Genomic DNA, 15,530 nt, shown 5'->3' with positions numbered 1-15,530 from the left:
CTGCCCCAATTTTTAATATGAGATAATAATGATTGTCTGCGTGTGCACCTAAAAAGAAATATAAATAAATAAACCCAGCCTGTTGTGTGGGGTATAAACTATCATCATCATCATCATCATCATCATCATATTTTGCCGTTTATTCGGCTGCCGTTTGATCACAGCCTCCAAGGAATGAGTTTCTCTGTTGGCTTCCAGGGGAAAGCCCAGCGAACACGTCAACCCAGCAGCCCGTCTTTATATGCTTACTGACCTGGGTGTCAAGCCCTGCTGAACGCAAGGCGGCTTACTCCCGAGTAGGAAGAAGAGACTGGCCGGCCCCTCGCTCGCTCGCCAGGCCCACAGGCTTTGGGTGGCAGGAGAGCCTTCTCTCATCGCCCTCTCCCACTGTGCCCACAGACATGGCTCTGAGTGCCCTCTTTGGCACGCCTGCCCTAGTCTGCCATATTTCAAAAAGTAAAAACCAGGACACCCTAAAAGTTGTTGGACAATTCCGCCTTTGAAATCCTGGTAATGTTCAGCGGGAGAATCCTATGATGGATGTTTATGAATTTCTGCACGGCATGTAGAGAGTGGATTGAGAGAACTTTTTCTCCTCTCTTAACATGAGAGCCCATGGTGAAGCTGAATGTTGGAAGATTCAGGAGCCATAAAAGGAAGTCCTTCTTAGTTAAATGGTGGAACTCACCGCCTCATGAGGCAGCAATGGCCACCAACCGATGTGACTTTCTTTTTTCTTTTTAAATCATTATTGATTTCCCAATAAAAACAGCCAATCAACATATCATAATCCAATTAAAAACAAGAGACTAAAATTTAAAAAAGACGAAATTATAATTATTAATTTTTCTGGGCTCCCCATAGTCTGGACCTTTGAAGCATATCACAGGGTTCTGTCTTGGGCCCGGTCTTATTCAACATCTTTATCAACGACTTGGATGATGGATTCAAGGGCATCCAGATCAAATTTGCAGATGACACCAAACTGGGAGGGGTGGCTAACACCCCAGAGGACAGGATCACACTTCAAAATGACCTTGACAGATTAGAGAACTGGGCCAAAACAAACAAGATGAATTTTAACAGGGAGAAATGTAAAGTATTGCACTTGGGCAAAAAAAAAGGAGAGGCACAAATACAAGATGGGGGACACCTGGCTTGAGAGCAGTACATGTGAAAAGGATCTAGGAGTCTTGGTTGACCACAAACTTGACATGAGCCAACAGTGTGACGCGGCAGCTAAAAAAGCCAATGCAATTCTGGGCTGCATCAATAGGAGTATAGCATCTAGATCAAGGGAAGTAATAGTGCCACTGTATTCTGCTCTGGTCAGACCTCACCTGGAGTACTGTGTCCAGTTCTGGGCACCACAGTTCAAGAAGGACACTGACAAACTGGAACGTGTCCAGGGGAGGGCAACCAAAATGGTCAAAGGCCTGGAAAAGATGCCTTATGAGGAACCGCTAAGGGAGCTGGGCATGTTTAGCCTGGAGAAGAGGAGGTTAAGGGGTGATATGATAGCCATGTTCAAATATATAAAAGGATGTCACATAGAGGAGGGAGAAAGGTTGTTTTCTGCTGCTCCAGAGAAGCGGACACGGAGCAATGGATCCAAACTACAAGAAAGAAGATTCCACCTAAACGTTAGGAAGAACTTCCTGACAGTAAGAGCTGTTCGACAGTGGAATTTGCTGCCAAGGAGTGTGGTGGAGTCTCCTTCTTTGGAGGTCTTCAAGCAGAGGCTTGACAACCATATGTCAGGAGTGCTCTGATGGTGTTTCCTGCTTGGCAGGGGGTTGGACTCGATGGCCCTTGTGGTCTATTCCAACTCTATGATTCTATGATTCTATTCTATGATTCTATGTCTCAGCTTGTAAATATCCTTCTTAACATTTTTAAAATTTATGTACCCTTAATCTGAGGATTTCACGGTGGTTCACAACAAAAACATACTGGTTGAAAGAACGGCTTTCTCAAAAACAAGTCAAGCCAGAGAAATCTGTTTTCTATTTTTGGATGGAGGTACAGACTGATTCTTAGGGGACTGCTTTGGTAATAGTGCATCTTGATTTCAGTAAGGCTTTTGACAAAGTCCCCTGTGATATTTATGTGAGGAAGCTGGTAAAATGAGGCTGAACAAGGTCTCTTCCAACTCTATGATTCTATGATTCTATCTCCTAAATCTTCAGTCCTGCCTCTCCTCATGGTTTTCATATTTTCCACATCCCAATGTGACTTTCAAGGAGTGTTAGACAAATTCCCGGAGGAGGAGAGGGCTCTGCTCTGGCTCCACAGGGAGAGGCAGCCAAGCTTCTGAAAAGCAGTTGCTGGAAACCACAGGAATGGGAGAGGAGGGCTCTTCTCTCCCTCTGCCAGCCGTGTGACTTTCTCCAGGTCTCAGAAGCTCTGCCACGATGGGTCTCGGAGGCCCTCAACAGCACGGCCAACCTACTGGGCCAACTCTCCTTCATCCTGGTGGGCATCCCTGGTCTGGAAGCCTTCCACACTTGGATTGGGACCCCCTCTTCCTCATGTACATCCTGACATTACTGGGAACATCACCATCCTCTTCATCATCAAGACGGAGCCCAGTCTCCACCAGCCCATGGACCTCTTCCTCTCCATGCTGGCCGCCGGTGACCTGGTCATCAGCACCTCCACCTTGCCCAAGATGCTGGCCATCATGTGGTTGGGCGCCAGGGAGATCGGCTTCCACACCTGCCTGGTGCAGACGTGCTTCATCCACACCTCAAGGCTGGATGACCACAAAGCCCTCCATGTGGGTTATGCCACACCAAAATGTCCAGGGCAGGGCTGGCAGGCTGCAGATTCAGTGGTGCAGTATACCATTTCCCCTTCCAGAAATGCTTAATTGTGATTCAAGGGACACTGAAGTCCTTGCAGAGATGACAAGACAGCTTTCCAGATTAGTTAGCTGGGAGTGAGACAGTTGGCAGAGTGGCACTGGGCTCGCTAGGATGCCAGCTACTACAGGAATTCCTTTCTTGAGCCTTTTTAGCACTGCAATAGCATTTCTTTAAAAAATCAAAAAGGTTGATTTTTAAGTCATGGCAGAGTGTGAGCAAATACTCCACATTTGCCAAGCTTTCAGGAGCAGGACTAAGGGGTGAAATAAAGCCCCCCAGATCCCAGGTCTATCTCCCTTCTTCCTTTTCATTATCAGTTATTTCCACCTAAGAAATGGGAAGAAAGCAGCTGCTCATGCTAAGCGCTGGGTTTGTTGGGGTGGAGATTAATGATCTGACTATGATATTATTTGTCAGCAATAAATATGATTTGTTCTTATCTGTAAGTGAAGCCACATTTGAAACAATACAGAAGCAGTCAAAGGGAATTTCCCAGGAAGTCTTTTATTCAGTCTCACCTGCAATCATGTGTGCTGAACAGACAGAAACACATATATAATGTGAAATAACTGGGAGTTACAGACTCCAAATAACACGCAACACATGCAAGCAGATTAATGGAAGAGGACACCTGATTTTCCCACCATTTTTTAAAACATTGTTTTTATTTATCTTCATAGTACAGAAGATAACTTTTCAGAAAGCAATAGTTACAACAGTAAACAACAAATAACATGTCCTGATGAAATTGCAGACTTTCATCTTGCCATGTGTTAATGTTTCATTTGATTATTTTAAGAGCTCATGCCACGAGTGATGGGTCGATTCCTGCAACAGTCTTGACAATATATGTACTCGATAAACATTTGCCACATGTTATAAAAGGTATATGGATTGTGTTCCCCCACCTTCTTGATTTCCCCAGGCCAACAAAATTTAAGATACTGAAACTGTTATGCCCAGAATTGAACACAATATTCTGGGTGGGGCCTGACCAATGCAGAATAAAGTGGTGCTATTCCTGCCCTTGATCTGATTCTGCCTTCTGCCACATTGGCCTCGGATCCCCGTTTGGTGTCGTCTGCAAATGTGATGAGCATCCCCTCAGTTCCTTCATCCAAGTCACTTATCAAGACATTGAACAACAACAGGCCCAGGACAGAACCCTGCAGCACCCCTCTTGTCACTTTTCCCCAGGAAGAGGAGGATGTTAGGATATTTCCGTTCCACCTTAAAAGGGAGCAGGATGTTTGTGTCACAGCCTGCGTATTTCCTGTCTCACAGGATGTTTCTGTTGTGTCTTTTGCTTTGGTTTCTCTCTCACTGCCGGAACTCCCTCATGCAGGCAGTCATGATTTTTCTTTGTTCTGATCAACGCTGAATAAACTTAGAAATAATGCTCTCCTGTGTGCATCTTCCGTTGTGCAAATCTGCTGATAGAGTGTGCAAGAGCTCTGGATCTTTGGGAAGCTATTTCTGGAGCTCCTGTCGCTAATTGCTGATACTGCGTGTCTGCGGGAGATCAATGGATGTCCGGAGAGGACATGGAGGTCAAGATGGACTTTGTCTCCCTGGCAGTATTCCAACAGAGGAACCATGAAGGAGTCCTCTTTGGGTTTGGTCAGTCAAATCCACCTAACAGTTACCTAGTTCAGCCTCATTTTACCAGGTTCCTCACATAAATATCACAGGGGACTTTGTCAAAAGCCTTACTGAAATCAAGATGCACTATTACCACAGCAGTCACCTGAGAAACAGTCTGTAACTCCATCCAAAAAAAGAAAAAGAAAAAAGAGAGATTTCTCTAGCTTGACTTGTTTTTGAGAAAGCCATGCTTTCAACCTGTCTGTTTATGTTGTGAATCACCGTGAAATCTTCAGATGATGGGTACATGAATTTTAAAATGATAATAATAAGGATATTGACAAGCTGGAACATGTGCAAATGAAGGCAATCAAGATGGTGTTATTTTATTTATGCATTTATTTCATTTCTATATCACCCTATAGCAGGGGTGCCAGCTTGAATAAAATATAGAAGGGGTTTAGTAAGTCACAGGATGCGGTGCAAGCATGCCATTTGAATGGCTGTTCCTATGAACTGGGGGGTGGCCCCCTCACATATCTTATTGGGGGGATAAAGACCCCTCAGACTCTAAGAGTTGGCTCTTATTCTCTATACCCACAGGTCTCAGGACGGTTGCAACATAAAGTCACACAATGAAAACACAAAACACACAGCCCACAACCTGTAACCCCCACCTCCCCACCACATTTTAAAAGGGCATTAGATGTCAATCAGCCAAAGGCCTGTTTAAAGTGGTGTGTTTTTCTCTAGCACTGAAAGCTGTATAATGAAGGGTTTTCCACTCTTCGTATGAATCCTTTGATGGGAACTGAGATTGGAGCTATGATTGAAGCTCTTTCCACATTCAAAGCACTGATAGGGTTTTTCCCCTGTATGAATTCTCTGATGGGAACTGAGATTGGAGCTCTTCCTGAAGCTCTTTCCACATTCAAAGCACTGATAGGGTTTTTCCCCTGTATGAATTTTCTGATGGGAAGTGAGAGTGGAGCTATTAGTGAAGCTCTTTCCACATTCCACACACTGATAGGGTTTCTCCCCTGTATGAATTCTTTGATGGAAAGCGAGTTTGGAGCTCTGACTGAAGCTTTTTCCACATTCCACACACTGATAGGGTTTCTCCCCTGTATGAATTCTTTGATGGGAAGTGAGATGGTAGTTTTGGCTGAACCTTTTTCCACATTCCACACACTGATAGGGTTTCTCCCCTGTATGAATTCTCTGATGGGAAGCGAGAGAGGAGCTCCGGCTGAAGCTCTTTCCACATTCCACACACTGATAGGGCTTCTCCCCTGTATGAATTATTTGATGGAAAGTGAGACTGGCGCTGTGACTGAACCTTTTTCCACATTCCACACACTGATACGGTTTCTCCCCTGTATGAATTCTCTGATGGGAAGTGAGATTGGAGTTACTATTGAAGCTCTTTCCACATTCCAAGCACTGATATGGTTTCTCCCCTGTATAAATTCTCTTATGGGAAGTGAGTTTGGAGCTTTCAGTGAAGCTTTCTCCACATTCCACACTCTGATAGGGCTTCTCCCCTGTATGGATTCTGTGATGGTAAGTGAGAGAGGAGCTATGATTGAAGCTCTTTCCACATTCCACACACTGATAGGGTTTCTCCCCTGTATGGATTCTGTGATGGGAAGTGAGAGAGGAGCTATGACTGAAGCTCTTTCCACATTCCACACACTGATAGGGTTTCTCCCCTGTATGAATCCTTTGATGGGAAGTGAGTCTGGCGCTCTGACTGAAGCTTTTTCCACATTCCACACACTGATAGGGTTTCTCCCCTGTATGAATTCTTTGATGGGAAGTGAGAGAAGAGCTCTGACTAAAGCTCTTTCCACATTCCACACACTGATAGGGTTTCTCCCCTGTATGAGTTCTTTGATGTCTAGTGAGTTTGGAGCTCTTACTGAAGCTCTTTCCACATTCCACACACTGATAGGGTTTCTCCCCTGTATGGATTCTTTGATGGTAAGTGAGAGAGGAGCTATGACTGAAGCTCTTTCCACATTCCGCACACTGATAGGGTTTCTTCCTAATGAGATTTCCTTGATGGGAAGTGGAATTGGAACTTTTTCCACTTTCAAGATATTTAAACAGCTTCTCCATTGTGGGGATTTTGTCATGGTCACCCTTGTTCTTAATTTCCAGTCCATCAATATCTGCAATGAAGAGTAATGGATTAGAGACTCAGGGAGAAATTAAGGAAGAATACTTGTTAACTCTGGTAATAGAGGAATAACACAAATGGGTTAGATGGATGGTTTTCTGAAGGGTTGGGTGCATTAATTAACGGGGATCAACCGACATCCTTAGGGGAACCTGTGATTCAATAAGCCTGGCTTTTCTCTTGAATGGATTTTCTTTGGCTCCATCATGGCATCCCTCCATTTCCAATGTCAGTCTTCTCTTTGGACAACCAAAGACCGACAGGAGGAGAAACTAAAACTGAAAACCTGACAGAAGCTACTTCAACTTCCCTAACAACTCTGAAGTTTACAGTCAAAAGGGTCTGGGGAGTTCAGACCAGCTGATCCTTGTTTAATAAGCTGCAACTGCAGGAAGAACATTCACAGAAAAAAACAGTAATTTACTGTTAAAGGATTTTTTGGGTTGTGATATCTGGTGTTGTAGGGGGCGCTGTTGAGTTCTGTGAAAATATATGAGGTTAGTCACATATGGAGTTTTGAATTTAGAAACAGATATTATGATCCCACTGGGAGCCTTACTGAGAGAGGTCACGATCCCACGAGTCTCCTCCATGACGTCCTTATGCAGAGCTCTCTGGTCAGGATCCAGCAACTCCCACTCCTCATCCGTGAAACAAACAGCAACGTCTTCAAAGCACACTGGACCCTAAAAGAAAAAGGGAAATGTCCTCCTCTGAGACAACACTGTTGTTCACCACCACTCCTTGAGCTAGGACATTCTTCCACCCCTTGGCCTCTGTCCCCACAAGGCAGCTTCCCCTGACCTGATCTGGTTCCACAGCCGCTGCTTCCATTCTGTCCCCATTCAGAGATGGATGAAGAGGTCTAGCCAGTATCACTGTGTCACCTGCAAGAGGAAAAAGGTAAGGGGGAGGCCCAGAGTGCCTTCTTGTCTCACAGGTGAATCAGTGCATCTAAACTACAGAGGGGCCTTTGAGAAAGTCTCGCCTGCTGAGTGCATTTGGATGTTTGGGTGCATTTCAGATGTTAGTTGTGAAAAAATATATCTCCCGACCTCTGGGCTCTTAGCCCTAGCTATCTCCCCCAACAAAATATGAAAAGAACCCACAGATGAGTTGGAAAACCAACAGAATGAGACTAAACGAGGAAAGACTACTTACCCAGCTGCCTCTCTCTGGTGTCCAACGGAGGCCTCTCTGCCTCAGAAGAAATCTGGCCCATTTCTGCAAAGAGATCCTTTCCCTGAGAAAGAAACAAGGATTCAAAAGAGAGAATGGGGAGGATTAAAAAATGAATGACAGGGCCAACAGCTTCAAGGGTGACAGATCTCATTCCATGGATGTCTTCTGATATGGAAGGGGGGGAGCATGTCTTCTTCACCCTTCCGCTGGTCACCAGAGGGTCCGAGGCGATGACCTCAAGGGCACCCAGCCCCACATGGACCCCTCAGCCCCCACACTGTTGCACAAGCACCACACTTTACCCCAAGCCCCATAAATAAAGTGCCTTTCCCCTTTCCTACACTGATCCGCTATTATGGGCGAAATAAGCCCAAACTCTTATGCCTTCCCTCCCGCTCTATTTTACTATGGGTAGACCGTATAGAGTTATATTTCCTATCCTTTGAATGGGTGCGTTCTACCCAATCAGAACCATGCATTCGTCTTGCAGAGCTACCTCAGCGAGCTCCTGCACGCCTCATTTAACCTCTTGACAAGCTGCTGACGGCTCCCCGCTGGGAGAACAATGGAATCGAAACTTGTGAACTCATAAAATTGTCAAATCTTGCTACAATGTCTCCATTTTGTTTCCGATCTCAATTGTCAATATAAAATGGGCTAAAATCTTTTAAAATTCATATAAAATCAACCGCAACACCAATTTTCTTGCTTTTGGTGCCAATCGGCTCAATTTCTCTAGGACTCCATGACACCTCCCCTGTCCTCCATAATCCCTCAAGCGAGGTGTCACGTACTCTCAGGAAGACCCTAATCCCGTCAAATCACTCTGCCAAGCCTTTCCTCTGGGCAATGCCAGGTGGCAGACTATGCATACATGGACCATTGTCTTCTCATCACTGGTACTCAGGATGTGCTTATCTGTGCATATCTCCAGCTCTGCATATTCCCCCCTCCCTCCTCCATATGTTAATCTGTGTAACCCAACCTCTTCCTAATGTATTCATGATGTAATCTGTGTAACCCAATCTCTCCTTCATGTATTCATGTTGTAACTGTGATGTATTTTGCACTGTATTCTGGGACATGGAGGGAAGTTTTAAAAGTTCATGCCACAAAGTTCTCGCGGTTCAATCTCGCCTTGAACCTGTTGCGCAATAAACTTGGATCTTCTGCAGCTTGCTCCTGTCTCCGGCTGAGCTCATTTTTTCCTCCGCAGGGACCCACGGATTTAGTCCGACGAGCTGGGTGGCAGAGCAGCCTCGCACCCAGATTTTACCGTAACACTTCCCAGGAAAATAATATGAGCCATCAGTAGAGCATGATGGGATGTTATCTGTCCTGTTTGGAGCCCCTTGGGAGTATCCAGAGGAAAGTCTCTCTCACCTGCTTTCTCTCCTCTGCCTGACTCAGGAGGAAACCTTCGGCCAGGGCCACCGCCTGGGAACTGGTCTCCGCTCCACAGTCCCTCACCCAGCTCTCCATCTCCAGGGGAAGGACAGCCAGGAACTGCTCCAAGATCACCAGGTCCAGCATCTCAGCTTTCGTGTGCCTTTCTGGCTTCAGCCACTGATGGTCAAGGTGGTAGAGTCGGCTGCAAACCTCTCGGGGTCCTTTGGCCTCCTGGCAGCAGAACTGCCTCAACTGCTGGCTCTGCACCTCTGAACGGAGGGTGTCCTCCTCACCCAGGATCTTCTGCACAGAGTTTTCCCAGAATCCCCCAGTGCTCCCAGTTTGGATGGCATGGCCTCTTTTTGTTCCAGGGCCAGCTGTGTCTCGCTCATCCATCTGTGCTCTCAGGAAGCCTCTAAGAGATCGGAAGGAACCCTTTGGTCTTCTGCCAAGTTCTGCCCGTCTAAATGAGAAGCTCTAGCAAATCCTACAAAGCAAATACATTCTTCAGTTACAAAAGTTGTCTAATATCAGAAGAAAAAGGTTCCCTGAGCAAGCATGGATGAGTCTTGGAGGGAACCAGAGCTGGACTGCACCACAGCCCAAACCATGAGCTATTTTATTTATTTAAATTTCTATAACACTTTATATTTTGAAGAAAATTCTCAAAGCGGTTTACAGCATATTAAATCTGTGGGGATAATTGGGGAGTTAGAAGAAGATATATTATTGAATGATATCCTTCCTAACATGCACTAGCAAGTTCCATATTCTAGCAGAGTTCCATACATCCCCCTTTTTCAGATTACGCAGCGATCAGCTTGTTGCTGACTCATCTGAGTCTTACTGTTAATGATTCCTTCCTGGTAAAATCCCTTCCAATCCCTCTTAAATTAATAAGCACAATAATCTGATTCACATTAATATAAAAGTAGTTTACTCACAGATTCATTCAGGTTGTTACATAACAACTAGAACTATTCCATAAAGAAGTTAGTCCCAAATGACTGCCATTAAGGAGTCACTTCCCCAAACACACAGCAACATACAAAATGGAGAAGACACACTGATCAGAACATGGAGGCCGTGTGCTCCTCCATGCTAGTACAACAGACTGCAGCCTCTTCAAGTCTGTCCCAGCTCAGGAGGAAACAGGAAGTCTTCCCCTGAGTGGCAGAAAACATCCCCTAATGTGTCGTCCACTGTAGGAATGTTGTACTTGGCTGCAGTTTCACATCCTACAAAATCAATAAAACAAGCTGAAGAAAGCCAAATATATAGTCTATAGTCAAAGCAACATAGCAGAAAACAAATATTCTCTTAAAGATATCAAAATAAAACATTACAAAGGAGGTCAACTACAGAATACATATTTAACACAGCAGGGCTGGGTGAGTCTGGGCCTCACCCCTAGGCCAGGTGGAAAGGGCCTTTTTAGAAAGGAGAAGAAAGAGGAGGAGGAGGAGGAGGAGGAGGAGGAAGAAGAGGAGGAGGAAGAAGAAGCAGCCTCTAGCTCTCCTAGAAGAAAGATTGCAATGCAAAATGTGGAGGCAACGGAAGGGATTTCTGGGAGATGAAGAAGCCTGGTTTCTTCTGCCTTCCAGTCAATGCATGACGTCAGAACTGACTGACAAGGAAGTGATTTGTATCTTGTGAAAAATGGATGCTTGGCTCTAGTGGGGGTCCTCACTCGGGGGTCCTCAGGAGTTGCTCCCCCCCATCCTCACTCCCCTGCTTCTGTCTCCTTTTCAGGAGCACTTGGACTCTCTGCCGCTCTCAAGACAGACTCCTGGGGTGGGGTCCCTTTTTCTTTGCTCTGAGGGCCAGGTACATATCTGGCCAACCCCCTGAGGGCCAAGTGGGCAGGGCCAAATACACCTCCCTTCAAATTTAGGAGGGTAATTTAGTATTATTATTCAATTAGATAGCTTAACACACACACAGCCATTGATGCCAAGGCCCTGGAGGCTCAGTGAGTAGCAGCGCCCATTTCCAGCAACAATCCCTTTGGGCCAGAGAGGATGTGGTCCTGGGATGCCCTGCTCTGGGTGCGAGGGGATTGCTGCCGTGGCCTCCGTGGGGAGCTGCCCTGGGAGACACTGGGAAACTGGTCTGCAATGCAGCAGCCAGACTAGGGGCTGGGATCCCTCTCTTTATTCCTGGCCTCTCTCTCCCACCTTTTTTTTGGGGGGGGGGGGGCCTAGTCCACCTCCTCGTGCAGCTTTGGAAAACCATTTGCACAAGTTCCCTCTTTTGTGCAATGAGGCTGAGCGACGTCACACAGAGTTAAAGTCCCAGGGACTCCTTTGTTTTAAAAGGGGGAGATTTCGTGGGAGTCAGGGATCCTCTGATGTGCAGGAAGGAGAGCGTGGCAGACCTGGCCCCTCCCTGGCAGGACCCTCTCCTCCCTGACTTGGGGTCCCCCCCCCTGCAGGAGAAGATCAGGCCCCCCAGGCCCCCTCCCCTGCTGCAGCCCTGGGACCCCCACCAGATCCCAGAGAGAGAGGAGACTCACCAGATCCCAGGAGGGGGCAGCGAATAAGCCCTTGCAGGGGAGACACCGAAGCAAGGAAAGGACTGGGGAGGGAGGGGCCTTGGCTCTGGAGGACCTGCCCCCCCTTGCTTCCTGCCTCTCTAGGAAGGCAGCTCGGTTCCCTTTAACCCTTGCCAAGCCCAGCGTGCCCATCTCTCCCCTCCGCGTTTTTCTTTCTTTATTCCATTTCCAGAGATGCTTTTTGGGGGACGCCCCCCCCCCACTTTCCTTTCCTTCTAGCGCAGTGATGGCGAACCTTTTAGAAACCGAGTCCCCAAACTGCAACCCCAAACCCAATTTAACCTGCGTATCTCATTTTCCCCCTGTGTCCTTCAGGTTTCTTCTTTATGACTGCTGTTGTAATAAATAATCCTTCATAAAAATTATTGCATTACATTCCTCGTTAAATTATCTTTACGTTGATATATGATTTTATGGTATAACTCAGTGCTTTTTTTCTAAAAAAGAATGTTTAGTGGTACTCTCATTTTGACTCAAGAAAATCACCAATCGGGAGAAAAAAAATACACTTCAAATCTGGGAAAATAAATACAGTGAATTTCTTTTCCCATTAAATTCACAAAATGTTTAGGGGTATGCGTCCCCCTGCGTCCCCACAGGAAAAAAGCATTATTATTACTCCAAAACAAAGTGGTGTCGTGAGCCATCAAACCTCGGAAATACACTGAGGGGGGAAAGTATTTGATCCCCTCCTAAATTTGCCCATTCGCCCTCTGACGAAGAAATGACCAGTCCATAATTTTAATGGTAGGTCAGACATTTTGTCCAGAAGGTTCCACAATTTTGGCCGCTAGTGTACACTAAAGGGCTGTACTAAGAGACCCTCTCCCAATTTTTAATATGAGATAATAATGATTGTCTGCATGCGCACATACAAATTAATATTAATAAATAAACCCAGCCAGATGGGTGGTGGTGTAGCAAGTAGTCAGGCCAGTCAAATGAAGAATTAAAGCAAGAAGGTTTTAATTGTTTGCCGGCAGCAAGCAATGGCACGGAGGAATAAGTTCCGTAGTCCGGCCCTTCCCAACAGGGGAGGCTTCCCTTTATACATTCTGGAATCAGGTCTTTATCCAATCAAACGTTACAGCATTACACATACTCTGACAGATACAATAGATTCTGCCTAGAGACAGGGCCTGAGGAGTTGGCCATGACCCTTCCCTGTCCTTATCAGCCCATCTCTGGGTGTCTCTGGGCAGTGGGTGTCTGAGTGTATGTACCGGATATGGGCCTGGCCTAGGTCAACCCAATGGCTGCCTTGCTTAACATTTTAACTCCCAAAACGCCTTCCCTGAGCACGTGGCCACAGGGGTGGTGGTGGTGGTTATATTTTGCCGTTTCTTCGGCTGCCCTTTGCTCACAGCCTCCAAGGAATGAATTCCTTCGTTGGCTTCCATGGGAAAGCCCAGCGAACATGTCAACCCAGCAGCCCCTTCTAATGTTGCCGTCTTTAGGCTTACTGGCCTGGGAGTCAAGCCCTGCTGAACTCAAGGCAGCTTACTCCCGAGTAGGAAACACAGACTGGCGAGCCCCTCGCTCGGGCAAGGAGGCTAAGGCCCTGCTGGGATTACAGTGCGCGTGCCCACAGAGAGGGCTCTAGGTTTGCCACTTTGCCATTTCGTCAGCTCTCATGAACCAGGAGGCTAGCGGCTGCCAGAACCTCCATGGCTCCAAAATAGAAAATCTTATTTATTTCAGTTATTCCATTTATTTTCCACCTTTTTCTCCCCAGGGAGCTTTATGGCTGGGTGGGGATTCGAACCCTGGTCCCCCAGGTCACAGAGTCCAACACCCAAACCTTTACCCACCACTGAAATCCTTACATGATTTCAAGATTTCATTTTGGTATAGAAATATGTGGATTTCAGCATTAGCTGAAAAAATAACTTACAAATTACTTGCTGCCAAAGGCTCGGATGACCCTGTACAAGTCCCATGATGTCTGGTGGGATTTTATCTTATATCTTACCAGCTGCACTGGCTCCTGGTGGAGTACAGGGTCAGGTTTAAGGTGCTGGTTTTGAGCCTTAAAGCCCTATGCGGCCTAGGACCCTCGTACCTACGGGACTGCCTCTCCTGGTATGCCCCGTGGAGGACCTTATGGTCCATAAATAACAACATTTTGGAGGGCCTCAAGGACGTTAGGTTGGTCTCAACCAGGGCCATGGCCTTTTCAGCACTGGCCCCGAACAGGTGGAACGCTCTGTCACAAGAGACCAGGGCCCTGCAGGATTTGACATCTTTCCGCAGGGCCTGCAAGACGGAGTTGTTCCACCTGGCCTTTGGTCTGGACTCAGTCTGATCCTCCTCTTTCTTTTTTTGATGGAACCCCTTATATGGGACCCTGTATATAAAATTTCCCTTGGGCCTTTTTCTGGCCCCTATAGGACCAGCATGGATAGCTGACCTTGGTGAATATTTGATGTTTCATCCCCTTCTGGTCTTGATTTGTGAGTCGCCAGTAAAATAAGGCTGCATTTTAAGCTGTATTTTAAGGTATATTTTAATCAATTGCTTTTTTTGCTTTTTTTTAAACTGTATTTTACGTTTGGTGTTAGCCACCCTGAGCCCGTTCTTGGCCTGAGAGGGCGGGGTATAAATAAAAATCTTCTTCTTCTTCTTTGTCTTCTTCTTCTTCTTCTTCGTCTTCTTCTATGCAACAAATAAAGACACACAGAACTCACTCTCTGCAATGCAATCTGAAATTTGGGTTTCCTGAAGGTCCTAAGGACTTGGCCAACCTAATATTAAGTAAATAAGGTAAGCCAATGATTCTCTCCATATGAACCACCCTCTAGTCTCTGCTTCTCAATTTGTATTGTATTATTTTATGTAGTGTGACTTGCCATTGTTTTACTGATTACAGTTTAGAAATTATTTATTGTATCTATTGAGTGTGAAGGAGGTGAGGACAGGTGACCCCACCTAGGCCCGAAGTCACCCCAGGCCTCAAGACCAAATTTCCCCTTTCTCTCTTCTAAAAATCCACAGCTTCAGCTTTGCTTTCTCACAAGATGCTGCTGCATAGGCAAAACGTTATTTTTATCAGTACGAGAAGGCTTCAAAAAGCTAATGAATAGACTCTATCAATGCCAAGAATAAGCAGGCCTGGGAACTTATCTCATCCAGGGGCAACAAATGTTGGACATGCTGAAACGCAAGGGCTCCTCAACCCCCTTGGCTTCTCATCCCCCTTTCCTGGGAAGGGCGCCAAGAGGAGCTTTCTGTTCATGCTCAGGGAAACTCCGGAGGAGGGGGAGAAGGGGAGGGAACTGGAGGGGAATCTATGCTCTGTGCAAATGGCTGTGAACTTGTGCTTGTTTGTGAAGTTATCACACTAGCTCCTTCTACCAGTCCCGGATGGTAGAAATAAAGCTTTTTCTCTGAAAATTATCCCTTGAGTGCCTGACTCCCATTTCCCTCTCCCCGGGTGCAATGCTCTTCCCACCCGAGGGCAAAGCCTGAAAAGTGGACTTCTGTTTAAACTTTTATATATTTCTATTATTATTTTATACTATACTAATAATTGTTGAATGTTACTTTTTGATGAAGGTTGCTTATTTTAAAGTTTTATTATCACATTTTTGTATGGCATTAGATTGTTATAAGATGTACATTTTTTAAAAAAAATAATTTTTATTAACAGGCCAATCATATCACATTGTTCAAATCACATTAATTCCAGATTATACAGCCAAATTTTAAATTTTTGGGGGGTACCCATATATCAAGCTCCACACGAGTCCAAATTCCAGATGACTCCAGACAT

At 45.8% G+C, this 15,530-nt stretch overlaps 1 protein-coding gene across 1 annotated transcript; it reads right to left on the bottom strand.

The window, feature by feature from the left end:
• Nucleotides 1-2,529: 2,529 nt before the first annotated feature.
• LOC310676868 (uncharacterized protein) lies at nucleotides 2,530-11,801 on the bottom strand (the record flags this gene model as incomplete). The annotated part of the gene is made up of 7 exons (XM_083439045.1): nucleotides 11,720-11,801; nucleotides 9,199-9,691; nucleotides 7,795-7,876; nucleotides 7,438-7,520; nucleotides 7,193-7,319; nucleotides 5,896-6,625; nucleotides 2,530-2,755 (listed from the first exon to the last, which is right to left on the bottom strand). The coding sequence occupies exons 2-7, from the start codon at nucleotides 9,598-9,600 to the stop codon at nucleotides 2,530-2,532; spliced, it is 1,650 nt and encodes a 549-aa protein (XP_083295171.1). The 5' UTR covers nucleotides 9,601-9,691; nucleotides 11,720-11,801.
• Nucleotides 11,802-15,530: the final 3,729 nt, after the last annotated feature.

The sequence above is a fragment of the Podarcis tiliguerta genome, assembly GCF_965153285.1.
Source record: "Podarcis tiliguerta genome assembly, chromosome: 4".
NCBI classification, from domain to species: Eukaryota; Metazoa; Chordata; class Lepidosauria; order Squamata; family Lacertidae; genus Podarcis; species Podarcis tiliguerta.
The sequence above is the reverse complement of the archived record's forward strand: the minus strand, read 5'-3'. Positions and strand labels throughout refer to the sequence as shown.